General features: G+C 44.9%; 1 protein-coding gene across 4 annotated transcripts in view; it reads right to left on the bottom strand.

The window, feature by feature from the left end:
- The window catches only part of ZNF423 (zinc finger protein 423), a 399,310-nt gene that overhangs the window by 41,681 nt on the left and 337,668 nt on the right, over window positions 1-19,961 (bottom strand). For all 4 annotated transcript variants that reach the window (XM_084812419.1, XM_084812417.1, XM_084812421.1 and 1 more), the window contains 2 exons: window positions 15,637-15,768; window positions 13,047-13,162 (listed from right to left, as the gene is read on the bottom strand). In XM_084812419.1, the coding sequence (XP_084668545.1) occupies window positions 13,047-13,162; window positions 15,637-15,768 (248 nt within the window). The remainder of the gene's footprint in view (window positions 1-13,046; window positions 13,163-15,636; window positions 15,769-19,961) is intronic.

Genomic DNA, 19,961 nt, shown 5'->3' with positions numbered 1-19,961 from the left:
GTTGCTTTTGCTGCAACAGACGACTGTGTTTACCTCTCTGGATGTTATGGGAGAGAAGGAGACATGGAGTTTCTGCTTTCAGAGGCAGATAGGCATTCTGGATAACATGCAGTGCTGGTCTGAAAGAGAGAGCAGGCTCCCCTAGAGAAGCTCCAGCAATTGGTGGTTTGACTCACCACCAAATTCAAAAAAGGACTGCATCCATCGCCACTTCCTAACAAGCTATCAAACATCGGAGCACCTGTGCTAGGAAGGAACTGGCAGCAAGCCTACACCCTCCATACCTGCCTCATCGGTGGGTTTCTCTATCCCTTGCTTTAGGTTTCCTCACTCGCAATCATTTAAGAGGAAACGGTATGATTAGCAGCACACAAGCAAACAGCAGGAACTAATCCTTTAAACACAAATACTTCAGAGGCTATGCAATGGTTCCTCACAAAACAGTGGGGAAGAAGATCACAGACAAAACCCCTCCTTAAGCTTTCTGTAAATTCCCTGCTACTCATTCACAATTTGCTTAATGCAGTTCTTAAGGCAATTAAGAATGTTAGGTTCTACTATTCTGATTAAATGCCACAAGCTTTGTCTAGGATGCATACAATAATCTCAGTCTCCCCCCCCCCCACACACACACCAGTAAGTTTTCTTGCAGGCTGTCAGGGCTTTGGGTTCCTTGACATCATGGCTGAAACCAGACACAATCCAATGCTGCTCTGTGCAGTGATGCAGAAAAGCAGGCCTGGGATGCAGGCAGTTAATCTTGATTTTTGCTGGCCATTGGCTTGTACTCATCCATCACACAGTCACTGTTTTACCAAATGGTTGGTTGGTTGTTCATTCATTCATTCATTTATTCATTTCATTTCTATACCGCCCAATAGCTGAAGCTCTCTGGGCGGTTCACAAAAATTAAAACCAAACAACACACAATAAAATAATTTAAAATATATAGAACATTAAAACCACAATATAACAATACAACCACAATAAAACCTAGCAGCAGTGCAGGAGTTTAAAATACAGATTTAAAACAGCAAAGCTAAAAATTTAGAAAGCTAAAATGCTAAAATGCCTGGGAAAATAAAAAGGTCTTCACCTGGCGCCGAAAGGAATACAATGTAGGTGCCAGGCGAACCTCACTAGGGAGCTCATTCCAGAGCCAGGGTGCCACAGCAGAAAAAGCCCTCCTCCTAGTAGCCACCCGCCTCACTTCCTTTGGCAGGGGCTCACGGAGGAGGGCCGCTGATGATGATCTTAAGGTCCAGGCAGGCACATATGGGAGGAGGCGATCTTTCAGGTAACCTGGCCCCAAGCCGTTAAGGGCTTTGAATGTTAACACCAGCACTTTGAATCGGGCCCGGAAATGGACTGGCAGCCAGTGCAGCTGGAAAAGTACTGGCGTAATATGAGCTCACAGGCCAGTCCCTCTTAACAATCTTGCTGCCCTATTTTGGACCAGCTGAAGTTTCCGGACCGTTTTCAAAGGCAGCCCCACATATAACGCATTGCAGTAATCCAGACAAGAAGTTATCAGAGCATGGATAACTGTAGTGAGGCTATCTCTGTCCAGATAAGGGCGTAGTTAGTATACCAGCCTAAGCTGATAAAAAGTGCTCCGTGCCACTGAGTTCACCTGTGCCTCAAGTGACAGTTCTGGATCCAAGAGCACCCCCAAACTACGAACCTGATCCTTTAGGGGGAGTGCAACCCCCTCCAGAACAGGTTGAGTATCACCTAGCTGGGCAGACGAACCACCCACTAACAGTACCTCTGTCTTGTCTGGATTGAGTTTCAGTTTATTGGCCCTCATCCAGTCCATTACCGTGCCTAGGCATTGATTCAGAACAGCCACTGCCTCACCTGGTTTTGATGAGAAAGAGAGGTAGAGCTGGGTGTCATCCGCATATTGATGGCACCTCAGCCCACACCTCCGGATAACCTCCCCCAGCGGTTTCATGTAGATGTTAAACAGCATGGGGATTAAAATAGAGCCCTGTGGAACCCCATGGCACAATTGCCATGGCGCAGAGCAATAATCCCCCAGCACCACCCTCTGGAATCGGCCATCCAAGTAGGAGCGGAACCACTGTAGTGCAGTGCCTCCAACTCCCAACCCAGACAACCTATCCAGAAGGATACCATGGTCGATGGTATCGAAAGCCGCTGAGAGGTCCAGGAGAATCAACAGGGTCGCACTCCCCCTGTCCCTCTCCCGGCAGAGGTCATCCCACAGGGCGACCAAGGCAGTTTCCGTTCCAAAACCAGGCCTGAAGCCCGATTGAAATGGATCTAGATAATCCGTTCCATTCAACAGTGCCTGGAGCTGTCCTACAACCACCTGCTCAAGCACCTTGCCCAGGAAGGGGATGTTGGCCACTGGCCTATAATTGTTAACATCCTCTGGGTCCAGGTTAGGCTTTTTCAGGAGTGGTCTAATTACCACCTCTTTTAAAGCGGCAAGCACCACTCCCTCTCTCAAGGAGGAATTTACAACCTCCTGGACTCAGCCAGACATCCCCTCCTTGTTTGATTTAATAAGCCATGAAGGGCAAGGGTCAAGCACACAAGTGGTCGATCGGACTTGGCCAAGCACCTTGTCCGCATCCTCAGGCCTCATTAACTGAAACTCATCCAATAAAACTGGACCAGACAGTGCTCTGAACGCCTCTACCAATGGAACTGCATTAATGGTGGTGTTCAATTCATGACGAATCTGAGCGACTTTATCTTCAAAGTGCCGTGCAAACTCGTCACAACGTGCTACCGAGGGTTCCACCGTCTCTCTCCCTGGCCCAGAATGTAATAGGCCGCAAGCCACTTGGAAAATCTCCGCTGGACGACATTGAGAAGATGCAATGCTGGTGGAAAAGAACTGTCTCTTTTCCACCCTCACCGCCACAGAGTAGGCTTGATAGTGGGCTCTTACCTGTGTTCGGTCAGACTCAGCACGAGTTTTCCTCCACCTGCATTCTAGCCATCTCTCCTCTTGCTTCATTGCCCTCAGCTCAGGTGTATACCAAGGAGCTGGCCGGGCTCTGCTCAGAGGGAGAGGGTGCTTGGGCGCGATCGTGTCAACCGCCCGAGTCATCTCTGCATTCCACAGACCGACCTGGGCTTCAACAGGAGCACCAGCCATACCAGCAGGAAAATCCCCCAGAGCCCTCTGGAATCCATCGGAATCCATTAATCTCCGGGGGCGGACCATTTTAATAGGTCCCCCACCCTTGCAGAGGGGGAAGGCTGCCAGGAGTCTAAACCTCAGCAGGAACTGATCTGTCCATGACAGAGGGACAGATATTAATTCCTCCACTTTCAGATCACCATCCTCCTGCCCAGTCGAGAAAACCAGATCACGCGTGTGTCCTTTTATATGCGTTGGGCCGATAACATGTTGGGACAGCCCCATGGTTGTCATGGCGGCCATGAAGTCCTGAGCCGCCCCGGATACAGCAGCCTCGGCATGGAAGTTGAGATCCCCCAGGACCATCATCCTAGGGGTCCTCAACACCAACTCCGAGACCACCTCCGTCAGCTCAGGCAGGGAGTCTGATGGGCAGCGGGGTGGGCGGTACACCAACAGAATCCCTAATCACATAAACATAAACACATGAAAACTTACAAAGGAGACAGAACTCTGCAAATCTTAAAAGCCCACACAGAATAGATGGGGGTGGGGGGAGCAAGATGGTAGCTGGCCACAATATAATGATAGTCAAGAGCACTGTACAAATGTTACAAATTCCTTCTGACTTAGCAGTAATCTCAACAAGTTAAACATTAAAAAGTTTTTTTTTAAAAAAAAAACCCACAACAATTCCTTGTCTTTTTGTCATTCTCCAGTGTAACAAAGAAATGGAACCCTGAGCAGGGCTATGGAGGCAGAGGCTGGCTCATCTCTCAAGGTCTTCCCTTGAGTTCTGTGCAACAAAGCAAATGGATTGCCATAAGGGACACCGTTAGAAAGGGATTCAACCAAAATCTGCACATAGCTCATAAGATCACGAGACCATGCTGGATCAGACCAAAGGCCTATCTAGTCCAGCATTCTGTTTGCACAGTGGCCAACCAGATACCTATGGAAAGCCCACAAGCAGGACAGGAGTACAACCGCACCCCCACACTCATGTTCCCCAGTGACTGGCATTCAGAGGCATACTGATACTTGAGTTAATATATAGCCATCATGACTAGTAGCCATTGATAGCCTTATCCTCCATGGCGAATACTCCATGATATTCAGCAGTTTGGCCCCCATTAAAAGGGACCCCACAGGGAGATGCTGTACACAGTGCCCAACTCAGGAGTCCCTTCAATTTATTTGTTTTGATACCTTTTAACCCTTCTTTCTTAAATAAAATAGCCGAAACTGCTTAACAAAATGCAGCACTACAATATAGAAGGGGAAGAAATGGAAGCAGTGATAGATTTTACTTTCTTGGGCTCCAAGATCACCGCAGACGGTGACTGTAGCCATGAAATTAAAAGATGCTTGCTCCTTGGGAGGAAACCTATGGCAAACCTAGACAGCATAGTAAGAAGCAGAGACATCACCTTGCCGACAAAGGTCCATCTAATCAAAGCTATGGTTTTCCCAGTAGTAATGTATGGCTGTGAGCGCTGGACTATAAGGAAGGCTGAGCGCCGAAGAATTGATGCTTTCGAACTGTGGTGCTGGAGAAGACTCTTACGATTCCCCTGGACTGCAAGGAGGTCCAATCAGTTCATCCTAAAGGAAATCAACCCTGACTGCTCATTGGAAGGACAGATGCTGAAGCTCAAATATTTTGGTCACCTAATGCGAACAGAAAACTCTCTGGAAAAGACCCTGATGCTGGGAAAGACTGAAGGCAAAAGGAGAAGGGGACGGTAGAGGATGAGATGGCTAGATAGCATCACCGATGCAATGAATATGAACTTCAGCACACTTATAAAATATTAAAAATAATCTTCCTATTTAACAATAATCATATATAAAATAGCTAGCAAAAAAAAAGCATTGGAAAAAGCAAAAAAATAAATAAATCTGCAGATCAAATAGAATAGAATTCTATATAGAATCTGTATAGAATTATTGTGAATTTCTGTTGGCCCCAAAGGGGCTTTAACAAGCTCAATAAAAAGACAAACAATGATGGAACTAGGAGAATCTCTCTGGAAGGGTGCTCCAGGGCAATCCATAGTTTAGGTACTGCTATATGCCAGGAGTGTCTTAGCACAGAGGCAAGTGAGCCAATTGCAACTGTTCCTAGAGATATCTGATCTGGCCAGTCATGCATGCCTTAGTTTCATTTTGTTTGGACTACTGTAACATGCTCTACATGGGGATGCCTTTGAAAAGTGTTTGGAATTTTCTGGTCCAGAATACTGTGGCCAGACTGTTGACCAGGGCTGTTTACGGGTACCATGTGATTCCCTTGTTACAGCAGCTTCTCTGGCTACTGATCTGTTTCCAAGGTCAATTCAAGGTGCTGGTTATGACCTATAAAGCCCTATATGGCTTGGGACTGTGCTACTTGAAAGACCACATTCACACAGATGAGGTTTCAAGATCTTTGGAGGAGGCCCTTTTCTGGGTCCCAACACCATCAGAGGCACATTTAGTGGGGAGGCAACCTCACCACCAAATGAGACAGGATCTTCTTGGTGGCTGCTCCCAGGCTCTGGAACTCTCTGCTGAAGATTGGCCCCCTCTCTGTTGTCCTTTGACTGGCAAGCAAATATGTTTTTATTCAGGCAAACCTTTGCCATGTAAGGTGATCTGTTGCTAAAGGGGGTTTTATTTGGCTAGATGCTATTTCTTTTATTGTCATGTTTTTAACTGTGCTTTAATGGATCTGTTTTTATGTTATGTTTTAATTAAGGTTTTATTTTAAATCTGTATTTTATTATTGTTAGCTGCCTTGAGCACCATTTTGGCAGAAAGGTGGGATATAAATAAAATAAAATAAAGTGCCCACCCAACATCTGGTGGCGGTGGGATAGAGAACAGGTTCCCCGATTCTATTTTTAATACTTAAGATAAGTTCATATGGGGAAAAAACAGTTCTTAAAGTATTCAGACTGCATAGGGCTTTAAAGGTCAAAAATAGCACTTGCAATTGAGGCCAGAAACAAATTGGCAGGTAGCAGAGATGATGTAATACTTAGCCCTCTCTCTGCTCCCCTGGTCAATCATAATAGCAAGCATTTTGCTAATGAAACAAATTTATTATGAATGCATATTCATAAATAGTATGTCATATTTATCACTGATGCAGCAGTGATAAATCCTAAGATTAAGAAAGCATGGAAGAATACAAGAACTGTGGTCACTTACTGAAAAGTGGCATACAGTAAAAAAAATACACACTCTTTTCTTCTCCAGGGTAGGGCGGTCCAAGAATCCAGTTCAGCTTGAGATAACCATTTTTACTTAGTTTGTTGAGACTACTGCTGGGCCCATAGAAATTCACAATAATTTGTATGCAAAGTTCTGAACCGTAATTTGATTATAGATCTTACTTAGTGACACACTCTTCTCCACCCACCTCTTTCCAGTAAATATTTGTCTAGCGTAACATTGGCAGCAGCGTACCCCATGTCTGGTAAATCCAATGCTGCTTTTGTCCAAGTGCAAATACTCCAACAACATAATAAAACGAAGGGAACAACCCTATATTGGAGTTACACTGGCTAAGGAGCTTTAGTATTTGGTGGAAGGCCTGCTATGCTGGCGAAATGCCGGAGAGATCACTCCCATGACAGATATGGCACTGAGCTTGCATTGCACTGTGGCTCTCCCATGGGCAGTATCCAACTGTGTCATTCCGTTAGTGCAAATGATGTTACACTAGCAGAAACTAGGTTCTGAACTATGTGCAAGAGAAGAATCCAACCGAAGTTACATTTGTGCAAGCGCAGTTGCTCAAGTGGCTGTGCATTATGCTTGTGCAACCTGTTATACACAACTCTTGTGAAACTCCTTACACTACCAGTTGCGCAATTCCTCGCACAATCAGTTGCGCAAGCGTAATAGGCATCCACTTGAGCGTTGGAAAGATTCAGCGGCGTGCTGCTAGTGCTATTTGAGTTTGCGGAATAACATTGTTGGATACCGCCTCATGGTTCCAGCACAAGGTGAGTAAAGGATTGCTCTGTAAGGCTGCAATCCTACGCTCACTTACTTGAGAGAAACCCCATTGATCTCAATGGGATTTACTTCCAACAAAACACACATAAGGTTGCACTGCATGTGCGTCTGGTAGAGGATTTTCAAGTGATTCCTATACAGAGAGCAAATTGGGTGGCTGTAGAGAGATGCTTGAAAGGAGCTATGGATCAATTTGTAAGACAGATAAGTAGAAATCCTCCTTTTATTCAAAAGACTTGCTTTGTCTCTCTGCTGTATGAATAAGGATAAATTCAATTTAAATTTAACTCAAGAGCTAAGTAGAAATGCTCCCAGGGTCATTAAGTACATTCCAGTATGAGACATAGAAGAATTAGTGATAGCAAAGAGTTACCAATTATGGGAAAATATGCTTCCATTCTGTGTGGCAAGTATTTGCCTAGCAGAAGATGTTTGATCACATTTCAGGTGTTTTAAGTCTCAACTACAATTAGATCTTATCCTGTGGATGAAGAATGTCAAATACTCCTTTTGCTACAAAATGGATGGGCTATCTTCTTAAACCTGCTCTTCTATCAGCTTTCAGTAGATACAGTTCAGTTTCTAAATAAGCATAGGTTTGATAGTTGCTTCCCAAAACACTATTTTCCTAGCAAAAATAATCTCTGCATAGGGGAAAACCCACGTGAACCCCATGTACTCCTTGACATGTGAAGAAGTGTATTATCTTCACATAATATATATACATCACTGTATATGCAGGAACCTCCCTCACGCTGTGGAACTTTTCACCCATGTGGCAAAATAGACATTATAAGCATACATAACTGAACACATTTTCTCCAGTACCTTTGTATGTCTATGTTCAGCACTCTGACAATTAATCATGAGCACAAAATCCTGCTATCTAACTGAATCTGCTATTTCCGCACATTGCATCATGCAGAATCTTTAAAAATGAAAGTGATTAAAATTAGCACCACCCAAAAAAGCACCTGGGTTGTGATGCTGTAAGAATGCAGGAACTGCCCTTAGTGGACTAGACCAGGTCCATCCAGTCCAGCAACCTGTCTCCAGCAGTGGCCGATCAGGTGCATTGGAAAAGTCACAGTCAGAGCAAGATGGAGGCAGCAATGTCCTGGCATTTGCCCTCAGCAACTGTAAGTATGCTGACCCCAAATGTGTGGAAATTGCATTGAACTTTGATGGCAAATAGGTATTGAAGTACCTTCCCTCTTGTACAGGGCTGGCCAGAGGTTTGAGGTGGCCTTGGGCAAGGTGCCCTCCATCCACTAAGCACCAGCCTGGTGCCCCCCTCCCCGAGCAAGCTCATCAGGGGGCGGACAACCCAACAACAGTGTGGATGGGCAGTGGCGGACAGCCCAATGCTAGTAAGGAAAGTCCTGAGCAGAGGAGCTGTAGATGCTGCCGTACTGCTGGGACCTAAAATGTTTTGGGGTTGTTTGTTTTTTAAAGTGAAAAAACTATATATAGAGAGAGAAAAAGCATAGCAATGTCAGCCCCAGTGGGCATCCTGGGTCCTGTAGGTTCCAACATTTGCCTCACCATGCCAAGGCCCACAGTGGGTCAAATGCCTCCATAAGCGCCGACAGTGGTCCCGCTTCCATCAATTTGTCAAAGTCATTTACTAAAACCATCTGAAGCATGCTTATGAGCCTGAAATCAATAGACTACGATGACAAGGATGCCACTAAGAGTGCAATCATATATATATCAATGGAGAAATTAAGTCCCATGTTTTTCAGTGGGTCGTTCTCCCCAGGCAAGTGTGTACAGCAGGGGTAGGTACTTTAGGAACATAGGAAGCTGCCTTATACCAAGTCAGACCATTGGCCCATCTAGCCCAGTATTGTCAACACTGACTGGCAGCAGTTCTCTAGGGTTTCAGGCAGGATTCTTTCCTTGCCCTAACTGCAGAAGCCGGGGACTGAACCTGGGACCTTCTGCATACCAAGCATGTGCTCTGTCTCACTGAGGTATAGCCCTGGCTATACCAGTGTGTCCCCAGACACCTTTCTTGGCACCCACCAAGGTGCCCCACGCCTTCCCCTTCTTCTTCTTTAATGAATACATTTTCTTACCAGCAGCTGGGATTTCTGTGAAATACATTTTTGTTGGTGCTGAAAAAAGTGGGTTCAAAGGAATTGTTTAGTATGCTGGTGCTCAGACCCCACTTATACTCAAGTTTTTTGGGCAGATTACTTGTCTTTTGCCATGCCTCCCATGGCAGCCATTTTGTGGTGGTGCCCAGGACAGTTTTTCAAATTGCCAAATGTGCTCACAGCTCAAAAAGGTTGCCTACCCCTGGCATATAGATTGCAGCATAAAGAATTAGAACTCATTAACAGGTCATTTAAAAAAAATAGTTTTGGTAACAGACCAGTTGGTTTTAAAAGGTCAATGCACTGACCTAAAGAAATGGCCAGGCTCTTATTAACTATGCTGGCATTTTGACCAGACACCTCTTTAGCAAGACACAAAGGAGAGAAAAAACCCCTCTCCTGAATTTTTTTTAAAGCAAATTTGTTTTTCCCAAGCACATTGTTGGCTTTCTCGAAACCAGGCAATGCAAAAGCACAGAAACAAAACAAAAAACTGCTGACTTTATTAAAATATTAACAAGGTATAGTTAAAACTTTTGTACACTTATGCAAATGAGATTGCCAGAACAAGAGGAAGGAAGAGGATCCCCCCTGGGAGAAAGAATATAAAATCAACAAAGTGAAAAGATCAACCATCCCTTCTGCAGCATGACAGCACGGCACAAGAGGCGGCAGCTTGGGAATTGGGGAAGATAAATTTTAAAAAAATACACGCATGCACACACACACACAACCCTCTCCAAAGTTTAAGTACATCACGGTTTCTAAAGCTAATAGATTTAAATGAGACAGGGTGCACCATTCCATTAAAAATATATATTTACCAGAGGGCTGCAGCAACATTTTGGGAGAAGCGTTAATCACATAAAATACATGACGTGATGTGCTGAGAAACAGAATATTGTGGGGTGTCCCTTAAAAGTATTAAGACAGAGTGAAGAATTGCAGAAATGCTGTAACTTCAGGATGGCTACTGCAATTTCTTTTTAAGTGGTCCTCCGCACTGGAGCAGGCTTCGGGCTGAAGGTCACAACTCGGGTTTTTGAGAGGAGTTTATCTACAAGTAATATCATCCAGCCTACTTCCCTGAAACCTCCTTATATTAAAAGCCACATCTGTTCAGCTACAGATTGCTGGAACAGGAGGGTGCAGGCATCCAAAAGGGAGTTCCCAGCATCCTTGTGCCTGAGGCTGGCCTAAGGTAGCCAAGAGTGTCAAGGGAGCACGGACTGCAGCTGTCACTGCCGCCCCGGCCGAGACATTGCAATGCAGGTATGTGGATGGCAGATTTGCCAGAGGTTAAAGGGGTTCAAGCCAGGATGTGTTCGGCCAACCCCGTTTTTGCCACTGGTAGTAACTACTGTAAATATTTACATGAAGCAATGTCCAGCACGGTAGAAGATGAAAAACTCATTTCTAGGAAGATGACAGCAATGAGAAGCAAGCTGCAAAATTAGCCTGAAGGACTCATCCTCACATTTGTTTCATGCGGTTTAAGGCTTGGTATTACCAAACAGAAGATGAGGTAGTACCTGTGCCTGGACTATATCACTTTGGACTGCATGGGGCTGTTCACACAACATGCTAACCTACATTCAGGGGCTGGGTGTGGGTTGTTGTTGAACCATGGGTTGTTTGTTGACCTGTGGGTTAGCATATTGTCTGAACCCATGACATTTTCTGCAGGGTGGCTTGTTAACCACCCCAAACAACCTAACAACGAACAACGGGTTCTCAAGTTGGCTCATTCGGGAAAAATAAGCCACACTGCACGGTTAACAAGCCACCATGCAGAAAACGTTCTGGGTTCAGAGAACCCATGGTTCAACTAACAACTCACGGTTCAACAATAACCCACACTCAGCCACTGAGTGTGGGTTAGTGTGTTGTGTGAACCCAGTCTCTGTATGTGTGTGTGGGGGGGAGGGTTATATGACTGAATGCTCCTGTGTACATAAAAGATCTCTACATGCAAAAAAGGAGTATGTCAGGGAGAAGGGTAGGCCCCAAATCCCTCTTTCCTACATGTAATTTACTTCATGCAAGGATTATTAGCATTTTATGGAGGAGCATTCAGTCATGTGAAGGTTATTGGCAATCTGAACTGGACAGCAACAAATTTACCACCTCATCTGCTGTCTGGAAGAATTAGGCTGTAAGACTCACGACTAAGGACAGATCAGTCTATTGCTGGTCCACAGCAATTTCACACATGTCCATCCACGAGTCCATTCTGTCTTGTTTCCCCATTAATTTGCAATTACTATATTTTTAAAAATCCACAGGAGAATCTGCACTGAAATAGATGTTTTCGAAAATATTTTCTCACAAAATACACTTTACTGCATGTACCATAGCCTAACATCTTATAAGGTTTGGGGGCCGAGATCTGCAGCGCAAAGTTCAGAAATTGACAAAATCCAGAGGATAACTGTATAACTAGCCCTGGAGGCGCAGATCAGGTGGGTTTGCTTTGAAATGCAGACTGTGTTGATGAGCATCTCTATTCATGGCCCAAGCTCCCGGATGCCCATGCCAATGGACGCAGAAAGCGGGCACACAGTTTTATCCTTAAAGCTCCTGAGCAAACACCAACTTCGGGTAGTATCCAACTGTGTCCTTCTGTTAGCGTAAATGATGTTGCACTAATGTCAACTAGGTTCCAAACAGGAGAATCAAACTGAAATTACATTTGTACAAATGCATTTGTGTAACCACTTGCACAAGCGTAATGTGCAACTGGTTGTACAAGCATAAAGTGCAAGGAAGATTTGGCATAACTCTGCTAGCACTATTTGAGATTGAGGAATAATACCGTTGGATACTGCCCTTGGACTCCCTAATGCTTCCTGAGTTTATACCTTAATTTCTGGAACCTTACCTTAGAACTTCCTCCTTGCCCTCTTCACTCTGTTCCCTGTCTTCTAGCTGCCAAACAGTCAATGGCATGCTTTGAACCTGATGCTGTCTTGCCTCTGCTATGGACCTCATCCTGCCACGACTTACCTCTCCCAACTCTGAACCCATAAATGTCAATCGCACTCAAGTTACAAGGAAAAAACAAATGTGTTCTGGGTTTTTTTCACCTTGAATTTCTAAATGCAGTTGCAATTGTCTTCATTTATTTTATTATTTATTATTTATTGCATTTATACCCCACCTTTTTTTCTCTTGTAGGAACCCAAGGTGGCTTACATTATCCTCCTCCTCTCCATTTAATCCTCACAACAACAATCCTGTGAGGTGGGTTGGGCTGAGAGTCTGTGACTGGCCCAAAGTTACCCAGTGAGCTTCCGTGGCCGAGTGGGGACTAGAACCCGGATCTCCCAGCTCCTAGTCCAACATTCTTGCCACTATACCACACTGGCTCTCTTCATCCACACCCCTCTCCTTTTTAGTGTGCATGGGGTGGAGAAAGTGGAGATGGAGAATGACAAAATGTTAGCTGAGTTTTTGTATGCTAATCTTTCCTTAAATTATTAACGAACGGGAAGAAATTATTTACACTGTGCTTGGTGTGGACGTGGCAGAGCGTCGCAATGCATACTGTCAAAAGAAATGCTCACAGCGAATGATTAGAGTTGTCGGGTCTTATTTATTTATGCTGCACATGCTCGAAGGACCTATTTCTTGAGATTGCACCCAGAGAGATAGAGAGGGAGAGGCGAATTTTCTGAAGTTGCAGGAAAGGGAGGCAGGTGGGAGGAAGACTGAGATGGTCTCAATATTTGCTCAACATGAGGTTATTTCTCACAGATAATAATGACAGAAAGCAAACAATGTGGATTTGCATTTAAACCTTTTTAAAGGTGTACCTGAAGTTCGGTCTGAAAGAAGAACTTTTGTGGGCACTGGGAGCAATCGTAAATCTTATCCTCTTGCCCGTGGACAGCAAAGATATGTTGCTGCAATTTATTTGCCTGTACAAAAACTAGAAAAACAAAAACAAACATTGTCAGAGACAAAAAGCATGACCAGTATAGGCAAATTCACCCCGCCCGTGTCCCTCTATCTTTGGCCTGGTTCAGATGTGATACTATCATTTTCTTTGCCATGCTTAGAGACCCAGAGCAGGCTCTGGCTCCCTCCCCCCATCCCATTAATATATTCATTATGGGTTGGAACAATGCTAATTTAGTCACATTTAGGTCCCACTGAAATCAATGGGACTTAAGTTGGGCATGCCTAATTTTTTCACATTGAGTCCAATGGGACCCAAATGTGACTAACTTCATCTGGATTCGACCCAATATTTATACCCACTTTCTAGTCAAAGCTTTTAATTTGGCTCCCGAAGTAGCTTACAATTAAAATCCATCTATCTACCTATAAATAAAGATATAAAATAGAAATTAAGAGACACTTTATCCAGGGGAGGGGGGTTAGCCCAAGATTCCCTGCCTGCACATGGTCATCCATCAAATGTGGCACATGAGAGTTGAGTTTGCATCAAGTCGGTGGATCAGTTCTCCATGGGAAAGAAGAAAGAAAGAAAGAAAGAAAGAAAGAAAGAAAGAAAGAAAGAAGCATCCCTCATACTCATGTATAAAAAACAGTGTGTAAAAGTAATGCAATAAAGACATCAATTAAGATAACAACATGTAAGGAACAAATTTTGGTCACAAGACAAGTGTTCGGAAATTGATACTTGTTTTCTAAATGGGCATTTAAGATATACAAAGAGCCATTTTTGTTCTTTTATACTTGCACAAGAGGAGTGTGCAGTACAGCTCCAGTACAGATTTTAGTATAACCCCCTCTCCCTTCCACACTAGCATGCCTCTGCACTTGACACGTCATGTTCCAGCAGGCAGTTCAACTTAAACTGAGGTCTTCCCACAAGCGCTCATGCCCGGCCTGCACCTAGTAGGAGCAGAGGTGCATGAGCACTGAGGCTAGGCTAGGCTGGGCTGGGTTGCTGAATACTCTGTGAGCGACTCTGCTTTCCACTTATGTAAGGTGTAGGTTCATCATAGTAGCATCATGGGCTGCTAACTGCATGGACCCATTTTCCCCACCCACCCCGGAAAGCAGGATTGAATGCTGGTTTGCACGTGCAGAATACCTGTCCCATAGGGAAATGGCCTCTAATGCACAGGAGGGGCAGTGATATTTAACTAGATCAGGGCAAAGTGCCTTTTATACAGTTCCTTGGTCCAAATTATTATTCATTTGTTTCATGCAGACTGGAAAACGCTTCCTTTCTCTAGAAGACTGGAACATTTATCTACCCTTCAATGCCATCAATGTAAGATCATAATCAAAATGGAGAGGAGGAGGATAATGTAAGCCGCCTTGGGTTCCTTGCAAGAGGAAAAAAGGCGGGGTATAAATGCAATAAATAAATAAAATAAATAAATAAAAATAATCACAGTCTGATGGCATAAGATGTGGCAACTAAAGCTTAGCAAGTCTAGGTCTAGCCACAGCCTGGATGGGAGACTAACCTGGGTACCCTATGGAAGCCATCTTAGGCCAGTTCAGATGTAACAATCTCAAGTCTAATAAACCATCTTTTGGGGGGTTCAGGTTTCTGTTCAGCCTTAACGTTATCAGATCCTGGTTTTATATCCTGGTTTTTAAACAGAGATTAAACCATAGTTTCCCCAATTTGAATTCTAGTGTGCAAGAGACGGGAGGAGAGGGTGTGTAGGGGCACAAGGCTCTTTCTCAGTGTAATAAACCACTGTTTATTAGACTGAAATGTTTACATCTAAACTGGGCCCTTTAGTTCCACGATGGAAGAGAGGCAAAACAGAAATTTATAGCCAAAAAATGAGTGCACCACTTTTTATGTAGAAAGTTATTTCCGATTTTTGTATCTTGTCTACCTTAACAACCCTGTAAGAGAGATCACTAGAGGGAGGTACCCACAACTCCATCTATGTGTTGAATGAACATGCAGAGGGGGCCATGCCTCAGCCCTGCCTACCACTAGAACTGCACGCCACCTCTCTGCTCTCCTGACAAACATTCATTCAGCACCAGGGGGGGGGGGGGGCTGTCATTTTAGGGTTGCGAAGTATGGCTGGCCATAAGTGACTTGCCCAATTTGATCTGGTTGATAAAGAATCTGGACTCGTCTCCCACATCCAGATCCAGTACCAGGCCACAATGCATTGCTTCTATATATGATGATATAAAAATAATTCATTAAATGCTCAGACCAGAATTTTTTCACTGACTGGAAAATACTGCACAGCATGAGCAATGAAGGGTGAGGGAAGCCCTCTTTCCAGGTAGCTCCAGTTAGAGATATGATGTTCTAAAGTGTTCCTACTAGAGGTGTTTCTTTTCCCCCCTCCCTTCTCCTTCCAAAGAAAGGAAGACTGTATTTTAAAACTCCCCTGTGTGTCATTTCTGGATCAAGCCATGCACACTAAGCCTTGTCTGGGGCTGTCTTACCTGTAAAACAAACAGGGCATTTGAATGTGCCTCCCATCCCCTCGAAGCTGTGTTCAATCAGGTGACACAGGAGCTTTGCCGGAGAGTCAAACATCTGGTTACACAGCTTGCACTCATGATTGATGCCTTCCTCTGCAAGGTTCAAATGATACAACTTGTTAGTGACACAGCAGATTAGCGTCTGAAATGCAGCAGTCGGCGAGAAATCATAGTGCTGGATCGTGCATGGCTTCTGGGACCCGAAGACGCTGCTACTTCTACGGGGCCCCCTTACAAAAGCACACTTGTACAATGCATTCAGGTGTACAGCTGCAAGTCAAATTTGAGGGGCATTTCTGTTTTCAGCAGTGATGAAAGTGACATTGCGATCAAACATACACTCCTGTTTCCCCAGGCCTGTGACACAATACCGTGCAGAACATCACTGCTATGGGCATATAATGCATAAATATATATATTAAGAATACTCAACCCACACTGAAAAACAAAGGTAAGCACAGGAGTTCAGGCAAGGCCACCAAAACAGAAGTAGAACGGTCACATTCAACTCAGGATGCATTGCGACGAAGTCAAGAAAGGGAAGATGCCAATGTTAAGGAATAGCAGGGATCCAGAATGTGGTTCAAGCCAGTTACATTTTTGTATTTCAGTTCTGAGTGGAACAATTAATGGTCATTTCTCCCCCTGCACCATAGGCTTTTGGAACTGTCATTTCAATCTGGATTTGCATTTCTTACATCTACTATCGAAAAGGTGCTGAATCTTCTGCAGATCAGGGCCAAACCAGACAATACAAGAACAAAAAATACCAGGTTGTATGAGTGTGTGTGCACTGGTGCGAAGGATGGCTACCATCTCAGGGTGAATACCAGCAGGGTGGGTGGATATAGGGACCATAGTGCAGGGGGATGGTTACATCTAGAGCTCAGTGGAATTGCCCCCCTCCATACCTTTGCTGGACATTCTTCCTCAGAGCAGGTGGGGGAGGAATGTCAGTGACTTTCAGGGTGGGTGGGTGAATGGAGGCAGCCATCTTTCCTCCCCACGAACACCACTGGCCCAATGCTACGTCATTATGTACTGTCATCCCTTATGCATTCTAGCCCTGTTTCCAAAGTGGCTACCAGTGGGTGTTGTGAGGCCCCTGCTTGGAACAGCGGTTTAACTACAATACGGTAAAAGGAAGAAAGAACAAACACGCTGGGCCACCTTGTAAAACTGTAAGCCCGCCTCCAGAAACATTTGCCCCCACTCTGCCAAATGTTAGGGAGGGTTTTTGTGTGTGTCCCCCCACCCCCATTACCAAAAAAGGTGAGCCTAACATTTCAGACTGGTGGTTACACCCCCTTATACCTGCTATTTATTTTTTTTAAATAAGATGTGAATTATCACACTTTTCTCATATCTTCTAGTTTGGCACTCAGTTCTGGTTTATCCAAGGGGTGAAGTTTTCCCAGGACATTTCTCTTTTATAAAAGAAGTTTATTTAGCATTTGCTGTGTAGTTAGGAATCAGAACCTAGGATGGAAAAAGGGCTACTTCATACAAGCCCAAATTTGACACACGGACATTACTTCTGCCTAGTTTGGTGTGCTTGACCAAGCACAAACACATTGACTTTGCCATGAGCTCACATGGCAGGAAGCCTGAACTAGCAGCAACTTCTTGCCACATGCAACATCTGCACTGTGCATTCATTGCATGTAATAAGTCTACACTCAAGATTCATGCCATTTCTTACGTGAAAATCATTTCCACCCAAATCAGTTCCACGTTTATCTCATGCCGTGTGGTCTTTATAACCACACATTAGTAAAGCTTTTCTAAACACACACTAGTATACCAAAAAGCAGTAAATTTTTGAGTAAAATCAAAGTAATATGCTACAAGTGGGAATTGGGGTGCGGGGTGGGGTTAGAAAGCGTCAGTGAGCAGACAGGTGAATATAATATAACCACAATCCACAAAGCCAATTCATAAGTGAAAGTTTACGCATGCAGGTACCACCTTTTTCAAAGCAAGCACCGCTTGTTTCTTCCAGCAATGAATTAGTATGGTTTTAACCAAAACATACTGGGGAGGAGTGTATGGTCAGTTGTGCAATTTAGAAGTGAGGCATCCCCCACCTCCATGTTTCAAACCACATGTGAATATTCCTCAAGGACATCTTATGCCTGATCATTAGGTAATTATGAGTTACATGTGGGACCTGCAACAAAATGCTGCAGTGTAGAGTCCTCTTGTTCAGGATTCCAACTACCATACCCTCTTCCAGGACAATCCATTCCATCCCCCCTATTTTTCTGAACCAACAGTCAGCTGGCATTCCATGCTCACCGAGCATACTTTGTCTTCAGTGAGCTTTTGCGGGGTGGGGGGGTGTCCTCCCCTTTGGGTATTTTTTCCCCTTAAGATCTGTCACATTTCTGCACATCTCGGGGTTCTTTCCGCCTGCTGATACTTTCCCCCTTATTGTCAGGGTGGAAACTGAGCCGATAGAACCCCAGAGCAGTTCTGATTCTGAGGAGGATCAGCAATCCATGGGAGAGGAGCCAGCTCATCCCTCACAGGCACAGCAGCTGGCAGAGATTCCTTCTGCTGGCATTCCTGAGATAGATAGTGACCCTGGCAGTGAGAAAGTGCGGGACGGGGGCTTGCTAGACGCTCAACGCAGACGCAGGGAGCGACAAGCGATGGAGGGCACGGAAAGGAGGCGTAGCGCCCGTTTGGCATGCAAGCAATGGGCGCGTCCCGTGGACCCAAGGGAAAGAGGGAGGATCTCTCCCTAGCCCATAAGTTCCGGGTCTTCAAGTGATCCTCCTTCAAACAGGGACCAACTGCCTACCCGGAGCATAGGCTACTCTGCTGTTCCTTGCTTAGTCGCTGGTGATGAGCATCTGAAAGAGTCATTAAGTTGTAAAAGGATTAAAGCTTTGAAAAAATCCTTTTGTCTGTGTCTTGAGTTGGCTATTGGAGTGTACTGAAAGAGGCTGCCAGGGCGCTCCTGACACTTATGTATAGATGGGGCCTTTTTGGCTACATGAGAATCCACACTTGGAGAATGCAATCAGCTGGCTTCTTCAGCAGTGCAAGTGGATGCAGAGGAAACATCAAAAAGAACATCCAGCTATGCAAAAGGTTTTTCTCTCCCATGTGTGCGTATAGTTTTGCTGAATCACAGCTGTGGGGCACAACTGCAGAGGCTGAGGTTGAATTCAGACACTTTTCAAGTTGTCTCCCCCAGTGGTGCCTGTACAGTTAGAAACTGTTACAGTCCACAAAGAACAACCAAAGCCAAAAACTGGTCCTCCATTCAACAGAGCTGAAGAATGACTGCCATGAAGGAATCCAAATGAAAATATCACACATATATGGTCCGGGGTGGAGCAGAAATCTAGCTCCATGCTTATGGGTCTTTTCCACAAAATCCTTACTAAGGTTCAACACAGTTGTTGTTTTTTAACATGGGGAGATCTTCACAGGTGTCCTCCCTTGAAGGAAAGTGTTATGTCAAAATATCATCTATTATTATTGAGGCATCTTCCCTTGCGATTCATAGCCAACATGTTTTTGTCCATCTCTCTCTCACACACACACACCACTATGAATTGTGAAGAACTTTGGCCTGATAGTCCTGGTCCTCTAAAGCTGCTTTGCAAGTAGATTCTGAGTGATAGGACAAGTCCTCCAACCCCCCCGGCCCAGCGGCTTCCTGGCAACAGTAACTGCCCCAGGCTTTTTAAGTCCCTTTGGCAAGACATCCTCAATCAGTCCCCTCCCTCGGTGAGTCTACCTCCTGACTGCCATTGTCACCAGCTGTGATTGCTCCTCGTCGACTTCCTCATTATTGCTTGCTTGGCAGGCACCGCACCAGTGAGCAAGGAGGCCATGGCATCAACTGTTCCTCCTTCTCACCACCACTGTTGTCTGGGCCAGAGCGAGAGGCGGGTGAACAAGCAGGTTGCAGTGGTGAAGAGGAGGAGCACGTCCAGGGGGCTCTTGTCATGGGGCCCCTGCTGGGGTGTGGGTCCTAGGCTGGTGCCCAGCCATGATTATCCTGGACACAAATCCTGCCCGGCTAATCCCATTGCTGCAGATACCACATCCTTCACGCTTCTCCTACCCTGGGTTGCAAGTAAGAAGTCAGATGGTATCAGTTTCTGAACCCCAATTGATAATGGTGACTGCACGGATATCCTGCCTTTCTTGCACCACAGAATTCAAGACAGTGTACATAAGGGGGTTCCAGGCTGTCTCCCACCCAGACACTGTGACTAGACCCAGACCTGCCTAGCTTCTTAGTATATCAGAGTTGCTACATCACA

This window comes from Heloderma suspectum, chromosome 8 (genome assembly GCF_057233095.1).
Source record: "Heloderma suspectum isolate Gila_16-S chromosome 8, 16-S_ref, whole genome shotgun sequence".
Taxonomy (NCBI): Eukaryota; Metazoa; Chordata; class Lepidosauria; order Squamata; family Helodermatidae; genus Heloderma; species Heloderma suspectum.
Note: the sequence above shows the minus strand (reverse complement) of the source record. Positions and strands in the feature narration are given on the sequence as shown.